The sequence below is a fragment of the Aphis gossypii genome, chromosome 1 (genome assembly GCF_020184175.1).
Source record: "Aphis gossypii isolate Hap1 chromosome 1, ASM2018417v2, whole genome shotgun sequence".
Taxonomy (NCBI): Eukaryota; Metazoa; Arthropoda; class Insecta; order Hemiptera; family Aphididae; genus Aphis; species Aphis gossypii.
In genome coordinates, this window is record NC_065530.1 from 15487832 (window position 1) to 15509176 (window position 21345).

The 21345-nt window shown below is 36.0% G+C and overlaps 1 protein-coding gene across 1 annotated transcript in view; it reads left to right on the forward strand.

Moving 5' to 3' along the window:
• The window catches only part of LOC114129200 (DNA N6-methyl adenine demethylase), a 44330-nt gene that overhangs the window by 11699 nt on the left and 11286 nt on the right, over positions 1-21345 (forward strand). Inside the window, exon 3 of the mRNA XM_027993858.2 lies at positions 14470-14544. Within this exon, the coding sequence (XP_027849659.2) occupies positions 14470-14544 (75 nt within the window). The remainder of the gene's footprint in view (positions 1-14469; positions 14545-21345) is intronic.

A 21345-nucleotide genomic window follows, 5' to 3' on the forward strand; every position in this document is an offset into this window, starting at 1 on the left:
GTAATTACGTATAGACTATAGGTCCGCATAACAAAATATAAAAGCAATCAAATGAAAACAAAAAGAGCTTAGCTTTTTTTTTTTAATAAAGTTTGATTTAAATCTGTCTAGGGAAAACGCACTTATACAATAGATGTTATATAAGCGAGTTTTATGATTTTAGTTGCTCTGCATACACATAATATACTTGTATTAAATACATATATTACACTCCAGGTGGACGTAGTTCTATTGTTGTCACATGCACATTATGAGCACTTTTATAATAACATAGTTCAAATCCAGGTGGGTTTAATTTTTTTTTTTTATTAGTTACGATGGATTAGAATCCAGGTGGTTTCAGTAAAGTTTGTTCTATTATAAAGTCGTTGTACTGTGTCGACCGAAATCGAACTATACAAATAAATAGAAAATAAATAGAATCACGTACAGTATACTAACAGTTAAAAATAGCACAAATTGTTTTTCATTTATAAAAATCCATTTCATCATTCCGATCACAACATTATAGTAAGTTAATATCACATTTGAAAAATGATTTCCGGGCACTCGGTCGGATGATTATGTTACGAATAAAAAGCTATTTTATAATATATTATACCTACGCGCAGTTCTATCAGCCAAATGACCAAACCGTTGTGATATATGCGGTAATAGTGCGAGCAGCTGCTGTTGGCAGCAGTAAAAACATAGGTATATCGTATATGTATAAAAAAATTCGATTGATTAAAAACATAATATTATAACAACAGCGTTTAATAAAAAAAAAACCACCACCACCGCCCTCGCGGTTTACCTACATTATTATTATTAAAATAACAATAATAATGAAAGCGTTAAAAAAAATACAACAACAAAATGTCGGTATAGGTAGGTAGGTAGGTACACGACTATATCGAGTATGTAACAAACGAAAATCAATGGATTTATTATATTAAAAACTGCAGTATATTCGCATAATACCTACACAACATTTCGGTACAGCCACGCGTCGTCAAGGGATGATTTTATGGGATAAAAAAAAAAAAACACAAATAATAACAAAAAAAAAAAGATACGACCCCCGTGTCGTCGCCGGTCGAATGTCTCGTCAAATCGGCGAGGTGGACGAGGGTCAGTGGCCGTGGTGTGGATGCACACGGCTAGACAACACAATAATGCTTGTATACAAACCGCGGCTGAGGGACTACGTCTCGTGCGACGTCGGCGGCGATCCGTTCAAAGGTCCCTGACCACGCGTCTACGTCGTCGCGTGGTCGACTGTCTCCGCCCCTCGTTTAACCCTCGGGCGACCGAAGAGGACCGTTTACCGATACTACTACTACTACTACTACTACTACGATTACTTACTACGACTATAGTAGTATACCGAGTATGCTACTGACACTGTGCAACGTGCGCTCGGCGATTATATGTATATATAAATATCACGTTCTACTACGGCGCGCATCGCACACACGCGAGAACCCCAATTAAAAAACGTCGGTCGTCTTGACGCATCGAACAGCGTCCTTGTCCAAGGACGGTGACAACCACCGCGATGACGATTGTCTCTGGCCATCGTAATAATATACTAACCCATAATTATATTTTTTACGCGCTTCTCGCCGCCGCCTCCGCCGTTATCCGCGGGATCACGGTTTTCTTATGTACTGCGCTCGTCGTAATATTATATTTCGTGCTATCGTAATACCTCGCGTATTTGTTTTCTACGCGACTATATAATATTTTTGTTATTATATATATATATATGTGATGTGATATAATATTATTATAATCGAATGGCTTACCGAAACGGCACGTCGTACGTACGCGAGCACGCACGCACTCACGCACGCACCGACGACGTCTCCGCCGCGTGTACTATATAATACGCACGCACCGGTGAAATACCGCGCGGCGGAGGGCGGCCGGCGGGGGGCACGCCGCCACCACCGGTACAAAACGGCGCGGCGACGGCAGCTGTCGCCCAGGGATCCGCGCGCGGCTGTCCAAGGGTGTCTAAAATGCGCGCGCTCGCGGCAATTCGCGCGGCCGAACGACCGGCAACCACCGCCGCGGCGATCGTCGGACGCGCGTTTCGGCCTCGCGTTCTCTCCGTCGTAAACCGTTGGCCTAGGCGCCGGCCGTTTTGCTGCGTGCCGACCACCGCGAGTGCATCATCGCCGCTCGGTCTGAGCAGCCCTGGCCCGCAGGGTACGACACAACAACATAATGCACGACTCGGTACACACACACACACGCGTACAGATATACGCGAGCGCGCGCGTACGCACACACGCACACACGCGCGCGCGCGGCGCGCACAAAAGGGCGGTGTGCGTAAGAACAGCTGTCGGTGTATAATATACGCGGCGGCGCGACGGCGGCCATGTTGTCGATCCTTTTCAAAATGTCTCTTTAACCAACACGCGGCACACGCACGCACACAACTTTTCGTATATCACACACACACACGTACACGCACACGTACGCACACGCACGCAGAGTATATACGTAATATTATTATATGCCCCGTAACTTAACACCACCGCCGCCTGGTTGCCGGATTTCCGACGTACTCGCTGTGTGTGTGTGTGTGTGTGTGTGTGTGTACGACAATAAGATCCTGAATAAACGGCGAGTACCGGTTTTCGGTTTGGAAACTTCATCGCGTATCCTATGTACTATTATTATATAGGTATACATATGAAACCGACTTCGCGGCGTGTGGGTTTGCGGTGCGTCTGAATTTGAAGGGCTTTCGGGTGGAAAATTCGCCGCGTGTACGACGTTATTACGATAAAAACTAATATATTTATATTATATTTTTTTTTCGAATATTATGTGTCACGGCGAGAACGACAAAAGTGAAAAAAAAGATCACCACACGTGAATATAAAAAATTTCACTGCGGAGTGATAATATTATTTAAATTGACGTTTTTATAATATATATTATATAGGTAATACAATATTATCATTCATCACTCATAAAAAATATAATATACCTTATGGTATTCTTTACAGTGTTATTTGATCGATTACCGTCATGGGATTTCATTGCGATTCCATAATTTTACAATATATATATAGGTAGTTTATTGTAGTTAATAGAGTATTGTGTGTTTTTTATAATCATTAGTTTTGCAATAATTTTATACGAGCATAGATTTTTTGATACCACCAAACATACACGTTTCGTGTACAAGGGTTGTTTACCCGTTAGGCTCCTACCTTTTTTGTATAATATAATTGGGTATATCCCAATATAGTTTGATCAGCTTAGTGGTGTAAATAAATGTGATTTACCAATCATTAGTTTACGTTTTTTTTTTTTTTTTTGTTGAATCTCCCTAAAAAATCTGCATAATATTGTATATTTTGAAATCCACTGAAAAACATATACCTAGCGTATACATCACTTGATGATTTTTAAATGTCGGGTTTTTCTCGCGTTCGATCGCAACTTTGAATAAGAGTTTATTTTTAACGATTGTAATATGTGTATATGACCATATTATAGCATAATAATATTATATGTGTTTTAATATTGTTTCGTCGGAGCGTTAAACGACTTTCCTACGCTAATAATATAATCGGACGGTGGTTTTTCAGTCGCCGGTGATTATTATTATTCAGTGTGATTTATTTATGGATGCAATTGAGGTCAAGAACATCGTAGGCTCCGTGTTAAAAGCGACAAAATAATAATAATAAAAATAAAAAACAAATCAAATCCATTCGCGGGAACCTGGGAACGGTGCAGTGCAAGCGGTTCAATTAGAGTTCGTTAGAGGCTCGGGCGCGAAACCGTCATCACGGAATGCGCGACCGTTGGTAGGAAAAAAAAAACTATTTATTCCGCACACAAGTATTATTATTATATATATATATATTGTACTATAAATTTATATACCTATATAGATGTATAATGCATAGTAAAATATAATATATGTATATACAGGGTGTGAGTGTGTGCGCGCGGAACGACCTTATATAATATATGTATCTGGGGAGGGGTCCGGGGGTTACTCGGGGGGGAAACTGGATCGATATAAACTGCGGCCGTTTATATAGCTCTATATACATGTATAAATCGCTCATCCCTTCTGCGTCCCTTTTCCAATCACACGTACACACGCGCCCATCCATATATACATACATGTATAATATTATTATGAAATACGTATATATAAAATAATACATATTAACATGATTCATCCAAAGCCTATTTGTCATGTACACACACACACACACACACACACTCACGTGTACGCTCGCGCGTTACGATGGAAATATATATTATTATGTTGTATATTGTACTATAAAGCATATATTATATATATATAGACGATATAATTCGTTTATAAAAACGTATATATAATACCGAATACGCTGCACCGTGTTCCCAAGTGACTAATTTTTTTTTTTTTTTTTTTTTTTTTTTTTTTTTTTTTTTTTTTTATTCGTATACGATTTATTTTCCCGCCTCCGCGAAAATCAATAACACTGTTCGATAATACGCGTTCTCTGCGCCGTACAGTCAAAAATAGATACCTAAATGATGGGTTGTATACATCCATCGCATACGACTTCGAGAGCGACACCGTGAACACATTAAATAGGTACGATTTTCGAACTATTGATTCGCGCGTTGGTTTTTTCGCGATATACCCATCGCCGAGTTTATTGTTGGAGAATATTATATACGCATGCGATCAAGTATGACGTTATTAAATAATTTTGTTATTTAGTTACGGCTGCAATCTATAAGGCCAATAGGTGGTTTAAATATGATAAGTTTCGTTTGTATATATAGCTGATATACGCATCGACGGAGACTTAAATGGTAGCAAAAAACTGTATTAATATTTGTTATAATGTATGCAGGTATCGCCGATGCCATACTGTGCGCACCTATGCATAATGATGTTTCCCAAACACGAGTGCAGTGTAGTTAGGTATAGTTAAAGCGATAGTGGAAGTCACAAGTCAAACACACGGGGAAAAAGATAAACGCTTATCGGAACCGTGTATTGTAAATAGCGACGACGCGACGACTTTACGTATATAGTTTGTTTAATGTATATTATAATATTATTATTATGTCTACAAACATTTTATATATATATATTATTTTATATTTTATGAGTACATATATAGATACCATACACTCTATGGTACCACAACAACTTATTTGTTGAGAAACGCATTCCGAGATATTAAAATTCCCATCCCTACGACAACCGATAGATACATTTGGAAAACTCGTTTCTATATTATACTGATATAATACATTATACATATATTCTATTGTATTATCATATTTATTCTTTATGTTTACGTCATTCTCTCACAAAAACTAGTTTTAGCAAAACGTATAGTTGTTAGACCTTTTCACCTGAATTTTTAGAATTACTCGAAATATTGTATAGGTATGGGGTGCAGATAAGGAATAAATTATCTTCATATATTTAGTTAAAATTATGTAACTCTTGATAGTTAAGGGTATATTCGTACAATTATACGTATTATCTATTTAGCAACAGTTATATAGAATAAATATATTTCATAATTAATTATGATTTTGCAAATTATATAATTAAATATCATTTAATATGACTTATTAACTCTTATTAATATTATTTGTAAGAATCAAGAGTCGTATATGTATACATATTATTATTTATTTTTGTAAATAATATTATGTGTTTATATGTTTTACTACCATAATATACCTATATCATACGAGTTTACCATGTGGGAAAATTTGATTAAAAGAATAACAAAAATTCCTAAATTGAAATAACCAACCTTTTTTTGGTATTCAAACTTCAAAAAACGACAGTAGTGGGTTTCGAAAAACAGACACAAACAGGAAAAAGGATGTACCTCATTGGGCGTTGGTGGCGCCCGCCCGTATTAGGTTTCCATCTCATATGTCTCACGCTGTAATTCTCATCTAAAAGTATCTGTACGAATATTCATAATAAATAATATAATATGTGCGATACATTTTACTGTTCAAATTAGTTCACACGCAAATAAATGATTTGTATACGATTTTTGATTTTTGTTCGATGTCTAAAAACGAAGATTGTGAATTTTCCCTATCACATAAGAAGTAAGGGAGCTTCGTTTAGTTAGTATGAGCATTAGCATATTGATATATTATACATAAACTAGTTGGACTACATTTCGAGTCGTTCGATGACGATGAAACGAAAAGGAAAAATACAATATTATAAACATACACAGTACACACACATAGTATGTGAAAAACCAGTTATCATATAACGCGTATCATTATGTCGCCTAGAGGCCAAAATAAATTATAACAATACGATGAATGAAATATGCTTGTAAAAAAATATTCAACCCCTTTTAGAAACGTAGTACGGTAAAATAGAGTGAGTGAGATAGAAGTTAAATCGTGGGTAGTTGTTTTCTCACCAATTCGCCACTTTATGCTAATGACACACTCACACACTGGTTTTTGTACTCTTCTTCTTTATTTATTTATTTTTTTCGATCAAAGAAACCCACTTACTCACATAATATATCGAGATGAATATTATATATACAGGCATTTTTAATTTTGACTTCACAAAAAGAAGGGTCGTGTGTATTTCATTGCGCTGAGAGAGGTAGAGGATCTTAACGGTCTAAAATCATTGTCCCTTTTTTTTTGTAATGAATAATAATTATTTGCTCCACACGTTTATTATTATTATTATTTTTTTTTTTTTGTAATAACGAGTTCTATAATATTATATTATATTACGGGTTTCAAAATCAAAAGCCAAAATGATTCATGATTAAATTTAGTCGAAAATTGTTTGATTACGAAATACTGTGTCAAAAAGTATTTACATTTTAAATTATCTACTGCAAATGTAATGGCATATGGCAAATATGCAGTTGCATAAATATGGCGCCAGAGACTCAGGTCGTAGTAATGTTACGTACCGGATGTTTCATTTGCTTGTAAAATTCTCAACGAATGATATTTTTACAATTCCACGTAATACGACATTTTTAGGGATATGTCATAACTTAAAAATGTATAAATAGTATAATGGTATAAAATGACATCACTAACTAAATCAAACCATGATGAACTATATATTATTCATAGTTTTGAGATTTTTTTTTATGAGATATCTGATTGGAAGACACGCGATTAAAATATTTAATTAAAATTCGTAATGAGTTTTAAAAATTAGATTTATATATACGCAATAAATCTTCTAATCTATTTAAATAGGACACTATGTATATATATAATAATGTGTATACAATAATCACCCTTTCATTCGTCGTATTATTTCCTAATCGAAAACGCGTGTAGGGGTTGACACTTGAAATCAAAAGTCAGTAATCATATATAATATTATTCTCGACCCGTCGATAAGGGGTAAACAATTGATAATGTGCAACCCCCTCGATACGTAGAGACGTAGAGGCGTAAGTGTAGTTACACCCTAAACAAAAAAAGTATGACATTTATAATTGCATATATCTACCTCTCTCGGGTGAGCTTACGGAAATTATACGATCGTAAAAAAGAGCAAAAGCAATAATTCGGTCGATTATTTCGAGGTTTCATCCGGTAATCGAACTGACGCTGTAGCATAGTCGCGCCGTTGCATCCTCCCGCAGAAACGATCTTCAGAGGATAAACCCGCGATGATAACGGTATTTTTTATGATGATGCGTATAGGCACGGATGGAAAAGGTGTGTTAGCAACGTATATAGAATTATATTCACACATATATGTACTCTGCAGTGTACAAGCAAACAAAACAAATGCGGAAAAAACCGTTGGGCTAACTAGCGAGGACGGTGTGTATAAAATTACACGATGGAAATATATAATATATATATATATAATAATAATAATAATAAAACCATATAGACCTTAGAGGTGCCTATAATACTTGTAACGGCAGCGGATACATCGAAAACGGTGGCCAGGTGGCCCTCAGTAAAAACGATGATGAACAGCTGCATATATTCGTGTATGTCGCCGCTGATGCGTCTGACAATAATTCATTTTTGTTCTCTCTCTCTCTCTTTCTCTTTCTCTCTCTGTCTACACACACACACACACAATATTTCATCTCTGTCGATCGTATTATCTTTTTCACATTTTAGCTCTCTCTCTCTTTCTCTTTTCTCTGCATTATTCGTACACATATAAAATATCTATTTGCTTCTTTTGCGCTCAGTTTGCATCGGTCCAGCGTAAATAATTCAATTTTAATGCCGTTGAAAAATGTTTCGCGCCATTTTTAACCGAAATTTGGCATGTTCGATTTTTACAAATAAAAATAATATACTATATGTACGAAGAGCAGATGTCTCGTCGTCGCGTCTGATTCGAACCCGTGATACATATTTTTAAAATATATTATATACTAATAATAACGAGTATGATATACGGGTTCACTCTATATATTCGTTTAATATTAACAATATTACATTATAATAATTACTTTCCTATTGCGATGTTTTAAAACGTTATTATATTATATTAACTGGATTGCATACAAATTGACGTACAAAATATGACGTCATCCCCACGGGCTAAGCGAATAAGGGAGAACTCGCTTGCACTCATATACATAATATTATGTACGTATACATACGTCAATGATGAAAACTCCAATAACACCATACACACTTTACACTTTTAAACTTTATATTACGTATTTATGTACGATTATATCTATAGAGTATATAGTGAATATACACATGACTTATAGCAGAATATTTAAGTTTAAGGGTGTACCTAAATTGATTTTTTCCCCTCCGATGAGCATTCGCGGCTAAACACGTAAATGTTAAATGTTCCATACAAATACTATACTGTATAACGCGTATTTTTGGTCATAAAGTGAAAATGTAATCTCAGCATATTATTAAACTTTTATGGAAAAATATTCAATCACTCTATATAATACACACATATAATATTTATTTCGTTCGCTGTATTGGCACCAACCAGCTCGTATGATTTATTTCTTTTACTTTGAATATTTCACCGTTCGTATACAAATTTAACTAATGCGATCAATTTACTTTAAAAACCTTTTAAGTATACCTACGTGGTTATAAGAAATTGTAATAAAATACTTGTTATGTTTTTCATTGGTTATAAATGTTATTACGTCTAAACAATAATCAAGGCTTGTATGTATCAATTACATAAACGAGTAGTGCACTATTCTAATAGAAGACGATATTATTTTCATTTTTAACATTTTTTTTTTTTTTTTGACACTATTAATTTAATACCATAGAGTATAGTTTAGTGTAGTGTGATATATTATACTTTTATGAAATATACTGTTGTGAAACTATATAAAATCGAACATTATAATAAACATTATATTATACTGATTTCACACGTTATGAAAGCCTGTGAAATATTCAAGTAAAAAGTAAATAAATACAATAATATAATCGGGCTATACGACAGCACGCATTACCTCTACCCAGCCCGTAACACATCGTCGGTTTCTATACTAATAATCAATATTTGACAAAACACACGGTTTTTCATTTGGAACAATGATCGCACACCGCGGTTTTTATAAAGAAATCGCGGCGGCGGGGACGTTCGAACTGATGTAATATCATTATTACATTATAACAGTAATAATATTATAATAATATAATACATACGACAACTATGCTGCTTTTTATTCATTTCGAACTCTAGACGCGGGGAGGGGGGGATCGCCTAACAATATAATATTTTTATCTACCTACGTATATAATAATATTGGAAAATGGAAATAATATAATTATGTAGGTATAATATCGCGGTGCACGCGAAAAACATTCAATAGTCTAGTATTTATCTATTTATTTTTTGAGCGGGAAACAGAAAAGCGCGAACACCGCGAGCGGCGGGATCGCGCCGCGATCGTCAAAGAGCGACGTACCGCCGTCGTCGTAGTAGTAGTAGTAGTAGTAAACAATCGCGCGCTAAGGTTAAAGGGTAAAGAACTCGGCGACGACGGGCGCGTTTGTGTGTATACACACTTTTTCCCGTTTCCGGTCGCGGCGACTCGCGTATCGCGCGCGCGCTCGCTCTCGCCGGCGGCGCATCGGAGCCGCGGCGTGCTCGTCCACACAACAAACGCCGTCGCGTTTTCAAGTTCACTCGGACAGCCGCGCTCGAACGCCGGCGCGACCGTGCGGATCGCACGTGGTACCGCCGCCGCCGCGGTCGCCGCAGTCGTCGCTGGGCGGACACCACGTGGGTGCGGCGCGCGTACGCGGTTGTGCGTGCGATGTGAATAAAGTATTGATTTTGTGCGTGTCCGCCGACCGCCCTCAGAGCCGCCGCGGCGCGCGTGTGATTCATCGCCGCCGCTTCTCGCGCGCGCGTCCCCCTCGCCGCGACACTCGGCCGATGCGTTCTCTCGCGCGCAATCACACCGCGGACGACGACGCGCGATCAATTTTTTTTTCTCTTGCCGCCGCCACCGTCGTCGTCTCCGGGCGATAATATCGACGGACAGACGACCCTCCGTCGGCGTGTATATTATATACTTACAAAGCGCGCGCGTCGTGTTGTTATTATATATACAAGAATATAATATATACCTACGTATTATACAGTATAGTGCTGTATAATAATATATAATATATCCTCGATAACTCGATAATCGGTTGGATGCCGAATAACAAATTCGAGCGATCGAAAATTCGACTCGCTGAGGAGGTTCAAATCGTCGACGAGTTAATCGTCGTGTAGTATATTATTATATACGTCGTCTACACTGAGAAATTAAATTAAACCGTTAACAATAATAATCAGTGTAGACTCGCTGTCTGCTGTCCCTGTACCGATAATTATATTATTGTGATGTTTTATAATAAACAGTTTGCTCGCATCGGAATTTGAACTGAGTTTTGAACTTCTCACTGCCGTGCGTGCATTTCCGCATTTACTGCGGAATCGTTCATAACATTATGATTATAATATATGATGCGCGTTTTCGAAAACGTCATATTAATAAAAGAAATTCCTCGACGTTCGATCTCTGCATGTTGTTGTTTTCGTTTCGTAGTTAGTGGTATTTATTTGCGCGTTTGACGTCGTTGTGTTCATCACGCGCCACACGATCGTTAAATAAAATAGGAATATTACGTATAACGCTCGTAGCAAAACATTATTATACTCATACGCAATGTACCGCAGCATGTGCTTTGCAATAATTGAGCTCTAATTTACGGACCCGCTTAATTCGTTTAAAAATTATTATTTTTTTCGTCCCATATAATATTATTGTTAATTATTATACTATGTTGATCTAAATATGTAAGCACATTATAACGTACGCACCACGACAATAACAATAATAATTTAATATCTTTAAAACGAGAGAACAACGTGTACCGCGGATTCTCGTGGCTGTATTACATCATTTTATATATTTTTTTTTTGTCGTCGTGAGTTGGCACCAGAAAAAATCAAAGTATAGCTTATTGATAGTGTTTTTCGTCTGCATAATCGGAGAAAATATGATTTTTTCTATTCGAACTCGTAATCGTAATTTATTATTAACATTGCATATTATTGTGTTTTCGACGCGCGACGACGAAAACGAATTTCTCGAGTCGCCAACCGTGCGAATAGACCGCCTACCGCGCGCTTATAGTTTCCATACACAACATTTTCGCCGTAAACCGTTTCGGCGGCATCAGATTCGATGTATACACATATTTTTTTTCGTACACAAGCGCACAGCTAAGGGTTGATAGTCAACACACACAATATATAAACATTTTAGTCGTCTGGCGTACAAGTTATGCGCACGCGCACGGGGGGGGGTCTCCACTCCCACCAGCAAGTTCTTCCGGCAGCGTTATTACCGATTGCGCTGGTCCACGCACCGCGTTCTATCGACGCGAGGGTAGGATGAGTCACGGCGACTGTACTATACACACGTAAATATATATTATGTACTTGGAAACAATGCCACAGTTATACAGTGAATAGACAGGTTCGACGCAATTATATTTAGGAAATCGACGTCGGGTATGATCACTACCAAAGTATAGGCAAATCGATGTAATTTTTTTAATTTTATCGTTGACTTACGGTCGAACAATTAATAATTATACTATTATTAATAGTTGTTTATTTTTGTGACGTTTATTCACAAAGTCTAGGAACTAGTAAATACCTACTGCGCAGGGAAACTTTGATGTCGAATAAATCGGATAATCGAGATTCGAATATAAGTGGGGTGAAAATGCGTACAAATATACGTATTAATAGGTATAACCCGCTGAAGCAGGTCTCCCCGATTTGAATGAAACAGCGTAGTTGTGTAATGGGGTTGTAACAATATTATATACCTACGCGTACACACATTTTGACCGTATTATATGTAGACGGTGAGACGACGTCGTGTACATGTTTTATTACTTAGGTCGGTCCTCGGGTACGTGCGAACGTATAGAAAGGGGTTTATTCGAAAGAAATCGACTGCAACAGTGCAATTTGTGTGCGAATAATAAACCATTATTTTCCTCTCGTTCGTGTCCTTTACCACTCACACTTATTACTCTGCTACTACTATACATTAACTATTACTACTATACGCTACTACACTGCAGCATTTAATATTACATCCACTTCTATATACTATATCATTACTGTTTACTTCCATAATACTTCAGCCAGTATAAGTCGACCCGTTCAGTCAAGTCGTATATATACATATATATATTAATACGGTACGCTCGTTGCTCGTGAATGTATATAGTATAATAATTATATTATCGCGCGGCAGATGGGTGCCAGATGTCAATATATACACTGCACATATTATAACACACACACACTTACATATTACACACGGTGTGCGTATACCTATGTACGTGTGTGTGTGTGTGTGTGCTTATAATAAATATATATATAAAAACACGCATAATATATTATGTATGTATTATATAGTCGTATATATACGAGTACCTATATGTATATATATGCGATCTAGACTGACATATGCGACGGCGACGACGGTAGACGCGCGATGACCTTACCGTAACGCAATATAACATGGTATATAGACTCCGTCTGCTGCACGTACAAGACACGTGAAAAACGGTCCAAAATTAGATCGTACACGCTCTTGCAGTGTGATGCGTGTGCGCGAGAGTTGCACTTTCGCGAGCACCCCGACGACGACGACGACGACGTTATATACGACTGCGGGGCATAGGTGTACGTACACTAAAGGACTCGACTCCAATACTTACCTTTTTTTTTTTTTTTAATGTACAATGTATAGGTGTACATGTTTTACACTTAAACATCGTGTTATGAGCAATAAATATATCACGTGCACTCGTTCAGGATTTTTGTTTGACGTCTGCTGCTGCAGGTAGAGTTACGCGTCGTAATGTTGATTCAACGCACAAAAGCTGCTGCACACTAATAATATTATATAATATGTTTATTTTATATATACATTAAGCATAGGTATTACATAATAATATTAGGTATATACAATCGCGTTACACAAATTAGGTGAACATATTTTGATAGATATTATTAATTGTAATTATAACACTATAATAATGTGAAAAACACATCATTATCATTATACATCGTGGTGGACGCCTCGGGAATCCATTTATATATATATGATGACAACGATAGTCTGAGGATATAATGCGTAGTATGAAATTAGGATATTATTATATTATGCACATAAAATATACCTATTATAAGAGTTTTGATTTAACCTAAAAATGAACTTTTGCTTTTTATTGAATGATTTAATAAACGAGAGTTATTAAAATCAATCAGACGTTAAATTAATTTTAATTCTTGTAGAAAATTGAATAAAAATATTTTTTTCCAATTTCGCATTAAAGTGAACACGAAATAGTTGAAAAAATTACAATTCAGCGGCTATCTGGTCAATGATTTATTTATTATAAGTCGTTTCCACTGTTATGATAATAGTACCTTATAATTCGTGATATTAAATAGGTAATTTTTATCGAGACGTATTATTATAATACGACTTGAATACCTATGTGCCGGCTATGACTGCTCCGTGCGATCACGGATGGCACTAGATTTAATAATTGATTTGCTCACTGTCAAACACTTAAACCTTCCCTCTGATCGGTTTGATAATTTAAATACTAAATTGTCTTTGATTTACATCAATTACAAATTGATCCAATAAAATCATTTTTCCATTTGTAGCTGCAATTCGCATATTAGCGATAGATTTATGTCAAACGTATTATATGTCTATTCTATATTGTTATTTAAAAATTATGATCAAATCTGTTGAATACCTACAGCGATATAATAAGTGATTACCTAAAAAAAAAAAGCTATGTTGAGTGTTTGCATTACTATCATTTATGTTTTATTATGTTTTATTTTTACAATTATTTTGTGTTTTCGCTTATTTAACTTTGTAAACTATATTGTTTCAGCACCTCCTATACCTGACCAACGAATCCTATCCTCGAGGGGAAAATCGAAGAGGGCGTGGAAAAGGAAGTCGAGCGGTATGTTTATTTTATTTTATATTTATTATTTATGGCGCTTTGGGTTTTTTAATAGTTAATCTTTACTTTCCTATTGTATACTTCGAACTCTGGTTTTTCGTCCATGGTTTCAAGTTTGAGTTAAATAAGACATTTATGACTAAAACATTTCGGTTTTTTGTTTTCAAATACCGATTAATAGTTTATTAAAAACAAATGAAAATCACGTAATATAATTTGTTGACGGTCGTGGTATATAGTGGCATCTAGTGCACCGAACAGTAACTACGACAGGGACGGTATGTAAAATATAGCACTGAAAAATCGAAAATAATAAGGAAATTACACAATGTAATATTTTCGGGTTATAAAGGTATAATAAAGTATTATTATAGTAGTTGTCGTTGCCAGGAGTCGGCTTTAACATTACTCCTATTGTCAACAGCTTTTCCGATCGATTTTCGAATTGAAAACACAATAATACACGAATACATAATAGTTAATTATGCATATATAAATATACTATATAGTTTTGTTTAACGAATAACGAGTACCGTTGACCTAATCGTTTGGTGTATACGCGTATTTTCTCATGTAATATAACTTGTTATCGATATGACTATATAGAGGGAAAAACAAGGTGGTCCATACTGTAAACATTATTATTATACTGCTCAGCTGGTTTCTGCGTGAAATTCTGTCGTACAGCAGATAAAAGAACTTAGGTTTCAATACCCGTATGGAATTCATGTGTTCAAAGTATGGTAAAAAAGGAATACGTGGGGCGATCGAAATGTCGTTGAACACAGTATATGTCACAATTTACAATGCATATTATTCAAATGATAGAAATTTTGTTCGATTTTGATTTTTATAGCTCTACATTTTAAAGAATGCAATAAAATATATTATTTTGTATAAATTTATGAATCTGAAAATGATCAAAAAGTATTTTAATAAATGCATACAATTATATAGCTTAATTGTGGGCGATAACGTCCTTTTGAAATCGATTAAATGTGTGAATGAAATAAACATTTAGGGGTTGATTTTTTTTTTGCAACTTACAGGCCGTGCGTGCAGCTGTAGCTGTACTGTTTCGGCGGTAAACGGGTAAACGAACTCACGATTTAGATGTTATATCTAGGTCGGGGGCATTCAGGGTTAAGGTCTTTCCGCCAACTGACTGGTGTGTGTATACAAAGGCCCGCGGGATTTTCGGAGGGGGCCACCACTCGTCTGCGTATACATAACATAAACGAGGTTATTAGGCGAAACCCTTCTCCGCCGACACTTACTGTGTGTGAGGGGGTTAAAAGGGCACTTTGTCGTTGTCGTCGTGGTTGTCGCCTCCGCTTCAGCTTGCATCACCGCCAACTATAGGCGTGCACCGCCACTATGCATCCACCGCTATCGCCGCCGGTGTTTTCAATGGAGACAGAAATACCCGCCCCTCATGGGTCGTCGCCTCCGTGGGGTAGGACAGTTTATGACTCTTTCAAAAAAGGGGTGGCTGCGGTGTCACCGTTGTCACCGCTAGCGGTTTTGAAAAGCTCGCCGACTCGTTGCGGTACTGCAGGTACATTGTCTGTCTTTCGCGGTTGTCAACCGCTGTCGCGTCTTCACGAGTTCCCCTAGTTACCCATTTACAGTGTATATATACATTTATAAATAATATACATAATGTTGTGTATACGTTATTGTGTGCCGTACGTGCAGTATTATACACGGGTGACCAGTGAACACAGAGCTCTGTAAACACGGATGCTGGCTTGTGTCGTTACCATGGTAGTGAGCTTCTTACGGCAATGTCAAATTTATTCTTTGACGTCGTGCAGAAACTATCGGAGGGTTGGTCGCGGTTGGCCGAGAAAGACTCGTCGTGTCGCGGCAAATCGATCCGCGGTAGGCAATTGCACATATTACAGTCTGCGGCGTGCGGCTTTCGCATGCGTTATTTATTATTTCATAATGTCCTGGACACCCCTAGGTTGATTAGGAATGGGGGTGGTTGACGAAGGGCGAGGTGTGAGATCCGTATACGTTCATCCCGACCGCCGGTTTCACCCTCTTATTTGTAGTAATTGTCCCGAACACAAGTTTTTGCTTCGCGGTAATTACGCTGGAGCACGCGAAACTCCATTACGATGAGGACGAACGTCTGCCGAAGACGAACCCGGTGGGTAGGTGCAAGCCCCTCGGCCGAAAAAACTAATCACTCGTTTTGTGTACACGACAACGTAATTGAATAATCCGGTGGCGTACGTGAAATAGGTGTGACGTTAGGGTTTGTATAATTTTTTTTCCGCGGCGATAGAATACGCTTTAGTCATCTTCGTCGTCCCCTACAGACGCGATCAATTATTAATAACATAATTACTCATTCGTAAGCCCGCCGTCACCCAGCAAGTCCATCATCGATCGCTCCGAAAAATCCGATTGGTAACACTGCCAGGACGGGGGGGTTATCGATCGATTTTTCGACCGAACGTTGTTTGTGAGCGCCGTGTTTTTGTTTGACAAGCAATTTAACATACTCTCTGGTACGCCGCCTTGTTTTTGCATATCACGCACGGCGGTCGCGAGAATTGGACGGGAACGCGTCGGAAATATTCTAATTATTAATAATATTACATTAATTATATTATGGTGTTTACATTATCGCAACAATTTGTGAGAGTGCGATATTTGTTAATTGGAAATTTTATTTTATTCGATCTCAAATATTATCTGCACAACTTACTTTTAGTGTTTTAGTGTAAACGGTTCGAAGTAATATGACGTTTTAATTTATATATGGCTGCAATTATTATTATCTGTGTGACGACATTATGACCAAAATGAATTAAACGTTTAGATATTTCATGGTGTTTTTTTTATGTTGAATAGAATACTTTTTAATTATAGTCAACTATTAAAACTGCCAATATTTTTATTGACTCGTAAAAAAATTGTGTCGTTTTTACTTTACGTTATGTTTTTAAATGCACTATATTCATAGCAACCTTTATAAACTTGTTCTAATTGGAACAATTATTAATCTATGGTTTTATTTAATACGTATAATATCATAATAAACTGACCCTAGTCTTTACTGGATGTTGAATAAAGAAACGACGGTGTTCGGTATCCAAAATTCAATTGACGCGCGTTTGATTAATTCAAATGATCGAGTGCAACGATTGCAGAATGGAGAACGATTCGACTAGTGGGGTACTTACCACAATAATGTAATAATGTAATGTTATTGTTATAATTACTTATTTCTTTTTTCTGACCGTGGTCTAGGAGTCAAGTTCCGTAGGTTTTGTATTAAATGGCACTTTTGGGTATCGAAAAACTGGTACATCCGGTAATATGATATGTTTCTGAACAATATTGTTTTTTTTTCGTGTTTATTATATTATAATATATAGGAATATATTTTTTCCGCTTGCTTCGATCAACGGCTTCTATAGGCTATAATATTTTAGACTTAAATTTTTCCGACACGATGCTATAGCTGTTCACGGCTCATCATTCGTGGTTTACATATACATGGCGGAGGTGGCATGTGTCGTATCATTCACATAATATGTGTGAAACCCCCGCTGACCTTTATCTAGAAAGACATTGTATTATAGTATCAGGATTTAATTCGGTTTCATTGATAATATGCTTTTATAAGATCCATATCTTGTTCGTGATGAGTTGATGTTTCGTCTATACTCTATAAAGCAAGGGTGGCCAAACTTTTTTTGGTCACGATCTACTAAAAACATACTTCACTTTTGAGGATCGTTTTCCATAGAAATTTTTTTTTATTATTGAATAACTATAATTAACTATAATTATTGAGAAATATATAGGGCGCGTGGCCCTAAAAATAAATTCTTGTATGATCGACTTTAAAATTGTCCACGGTCGACTGTCTAGCCGCAGCCAGAATTATATTATGTATTGTGTTTTAACTATACCTATGCATATAGTTTTTTAGTATACTAATAATATGGTGTTCTAGATCGTATAGATTCTAATTTTATTATTTTCGTAATCTAATTTTTAAGATTTTAGAAACCTTAAATTTTAGTTTCGCTGATGAAATTAGATAATTTGCTTATATATTTTGGTTGGTTTTCAAACTCTTTTATAATATTATGTATAGTGTTACTGGAATGATAAAACTATATTGATATAACTTATTTATTTACAAAAAAAAAAATTGTTTAATGCTAATCTCAGTGGTTTTTGTGGTTAAAAAACTAGGTTAATGCCGTGTCACCTGTATTGATTTATTATTGTAATTATTTTTTAAAATCTAAATAAACTTACTAAAATATCTGATTTAATATATTTAAAATACGTACCAATATATTGAGCAAATATACCGTTATGATTTGTGATTTTGCATGCTGCAATCGGAAAATTTGTATTGACTGATTATTTGAATAGCTAATATAGATATCACATTAAATTTGGATTAAATATATATTATTATGTACCTATATCTCCGAAAAATTGTTATTATTAAAAAAAAAGATAAATTTTTAGATTTTTGTAAGTTCATTAGCATTACCTTAATATTTCTTACTTTTTACTCTTTAGTTTCTCATTCTTTACTTATCAAACACCGTGTACAATTTTAAATCATTGTTGTAACACTTGAAGGGGTGGGGAAAGAGTCAAATTAGACACATTATACATAATTGTTTTTCTATACAAATAATATTAATAAGTATAGGTACTTTATCTAAATGAAGTGTTGTTATTATTATTTTGAATTTTATATTGTTAATAAGTCACTATTTTGTAACGGATAATTTTTTTAATTTTTAAGTTTAAGACTACTGTGTGAAAAAAAATCTGTACATGCTTTTAGTCCATATAGTTGGTTTTAAACAATTTAAACTATTTATCGAGAAAGACTGAACGTGACTTTCGTTAACTATACAATATTAAGATAAGGTGATGTACTAATATGGTGTATTATTGCTTAGTGGTGTGAACGATTAAAGATAGTATATTATCTTTAATCGTGATGGTGTATAAGTTACACGTAGTCTGATTAAACATGAATTATGCGCATTAGCTTCTCGGCAATAAATTGTTACAGTTTTTTAATAAAATTACAAAATGTGTCAATATTATTATTTAATGTCGGGCAGTCGTTTTATCATCGAGTGTTATAAGGCATAATATACATCATGTCAAATCCGGTAGTCGGTATAGTGAAAAATTGCGTTCATGAATAATTGACGAGGAACATAATTTTTTAACAGTAATCGAGACAATTGTAAACTCGTCAAAATAAGACAAAAGTGGTGCATAGCTGTGTAATCTACGAACCAAAGTTCTAAACACAATTCACATTTTTAATAGATTTTGGAAAACGTAAAAATAGAGTATATTCATATTCCGCTGATTGAAATCGTTTTTTCTTTTACATAAACTGTAATCATGTTATTATAAAAACAATTAGGTATAAATATGGAAAATATTTAGGAGATAGATCTAAATCATGTATAATGAATATTGGTAGTATCTCGACTTCCGGAAAAGTTCTGCAGACTGATAATAATTATTATTGTGCGTATTGTAATGTACGTGCAAATGCAGAAGGCGAATAATATATTTTTAGGCATTGGACTTCTTAAAAATAATAAAACAATTAATACGTAGTACAATCACTGCTATCTGTTGCACGTTAATAATTATCATCGATAATGCGTGGTAATATTAATTGATTTTGGACAATTCTTTTTTAGAAGTAGGTGCCTATGTTTTATTCCAAATGTATAACAGACAACCGACATAACGTTTAAGAACACCATAATATTATACGTGACAAGCGAGGTCGAAGCATCGCGTAAGAGGTAGTCAAGGAAAGATTGTCGGTTGTCGTCAAAACCGCGAATACCTAATGCAACGATATAATGCGTACTTGAACAATTTTATAATTTATTCGCACCCAATCGTAATCGCGTTCGTTACGTTATGGTCTACATAGACACTTGACGATTATCTATAAATATTTTAATATCATATAAATATATAACATAATATGTAAATAATATCATTGTAGATAAACCGTTTGATTGACGGTGTATTGTGTGTGTGTGTATTATTTTACCTATAAATTACAACACTTAATATTATTATCAGACGACTGGTCGACGACCCGTACCTCTGATAAGTGCAGTGACGTGACCCAAATAGCGCGTTTACGCGCACGTAATTCAGTGGCGGTCGGTGTGGGTGACCAGCGCGCGGGACGGTATGGGGCAAGCGACTACCGCACTTTACGACGACGATAACGAACGAACTATATACGTTATATTATAAAGAAGGTGTACAGGAATAATGGTTAGGTGGGTACAAAAAACGGTATATTAACGCGTTTACCCAATGTCGTCGGTCGGAATCGAGAGAGGGGAACACGCGGGACGGAAGTCGACGATGTAAGAATGACGGTGACGAATTTTTTCGAAAAACGTTAAACACCCTTTCTGCAAATATTTGAACCGACGACGACGACGACGTAGAATATAGTAGTTCGTTTACCTCATCGTCCGTAATATTATTATTAATTTAATAACAATAATAATAATATAATAATAATAATAGTAAAAAAAACACAACTACGACGCGATAATTATGGCGCGCGGCCCGGGCCGCACTGCGGTGGCCTCGACGTCGGCCGTGCGCGCGCGCCGTATACACTTCTGCTACTACAACTACTACCAATTGTAATAATAATAATAATAAAAATAAAAAATTTAATATGCACTCGCGCGTTCTGACGACTGGAAGGGCTGGAACGGCGGCGGCGGCGGCGGCGGCGGT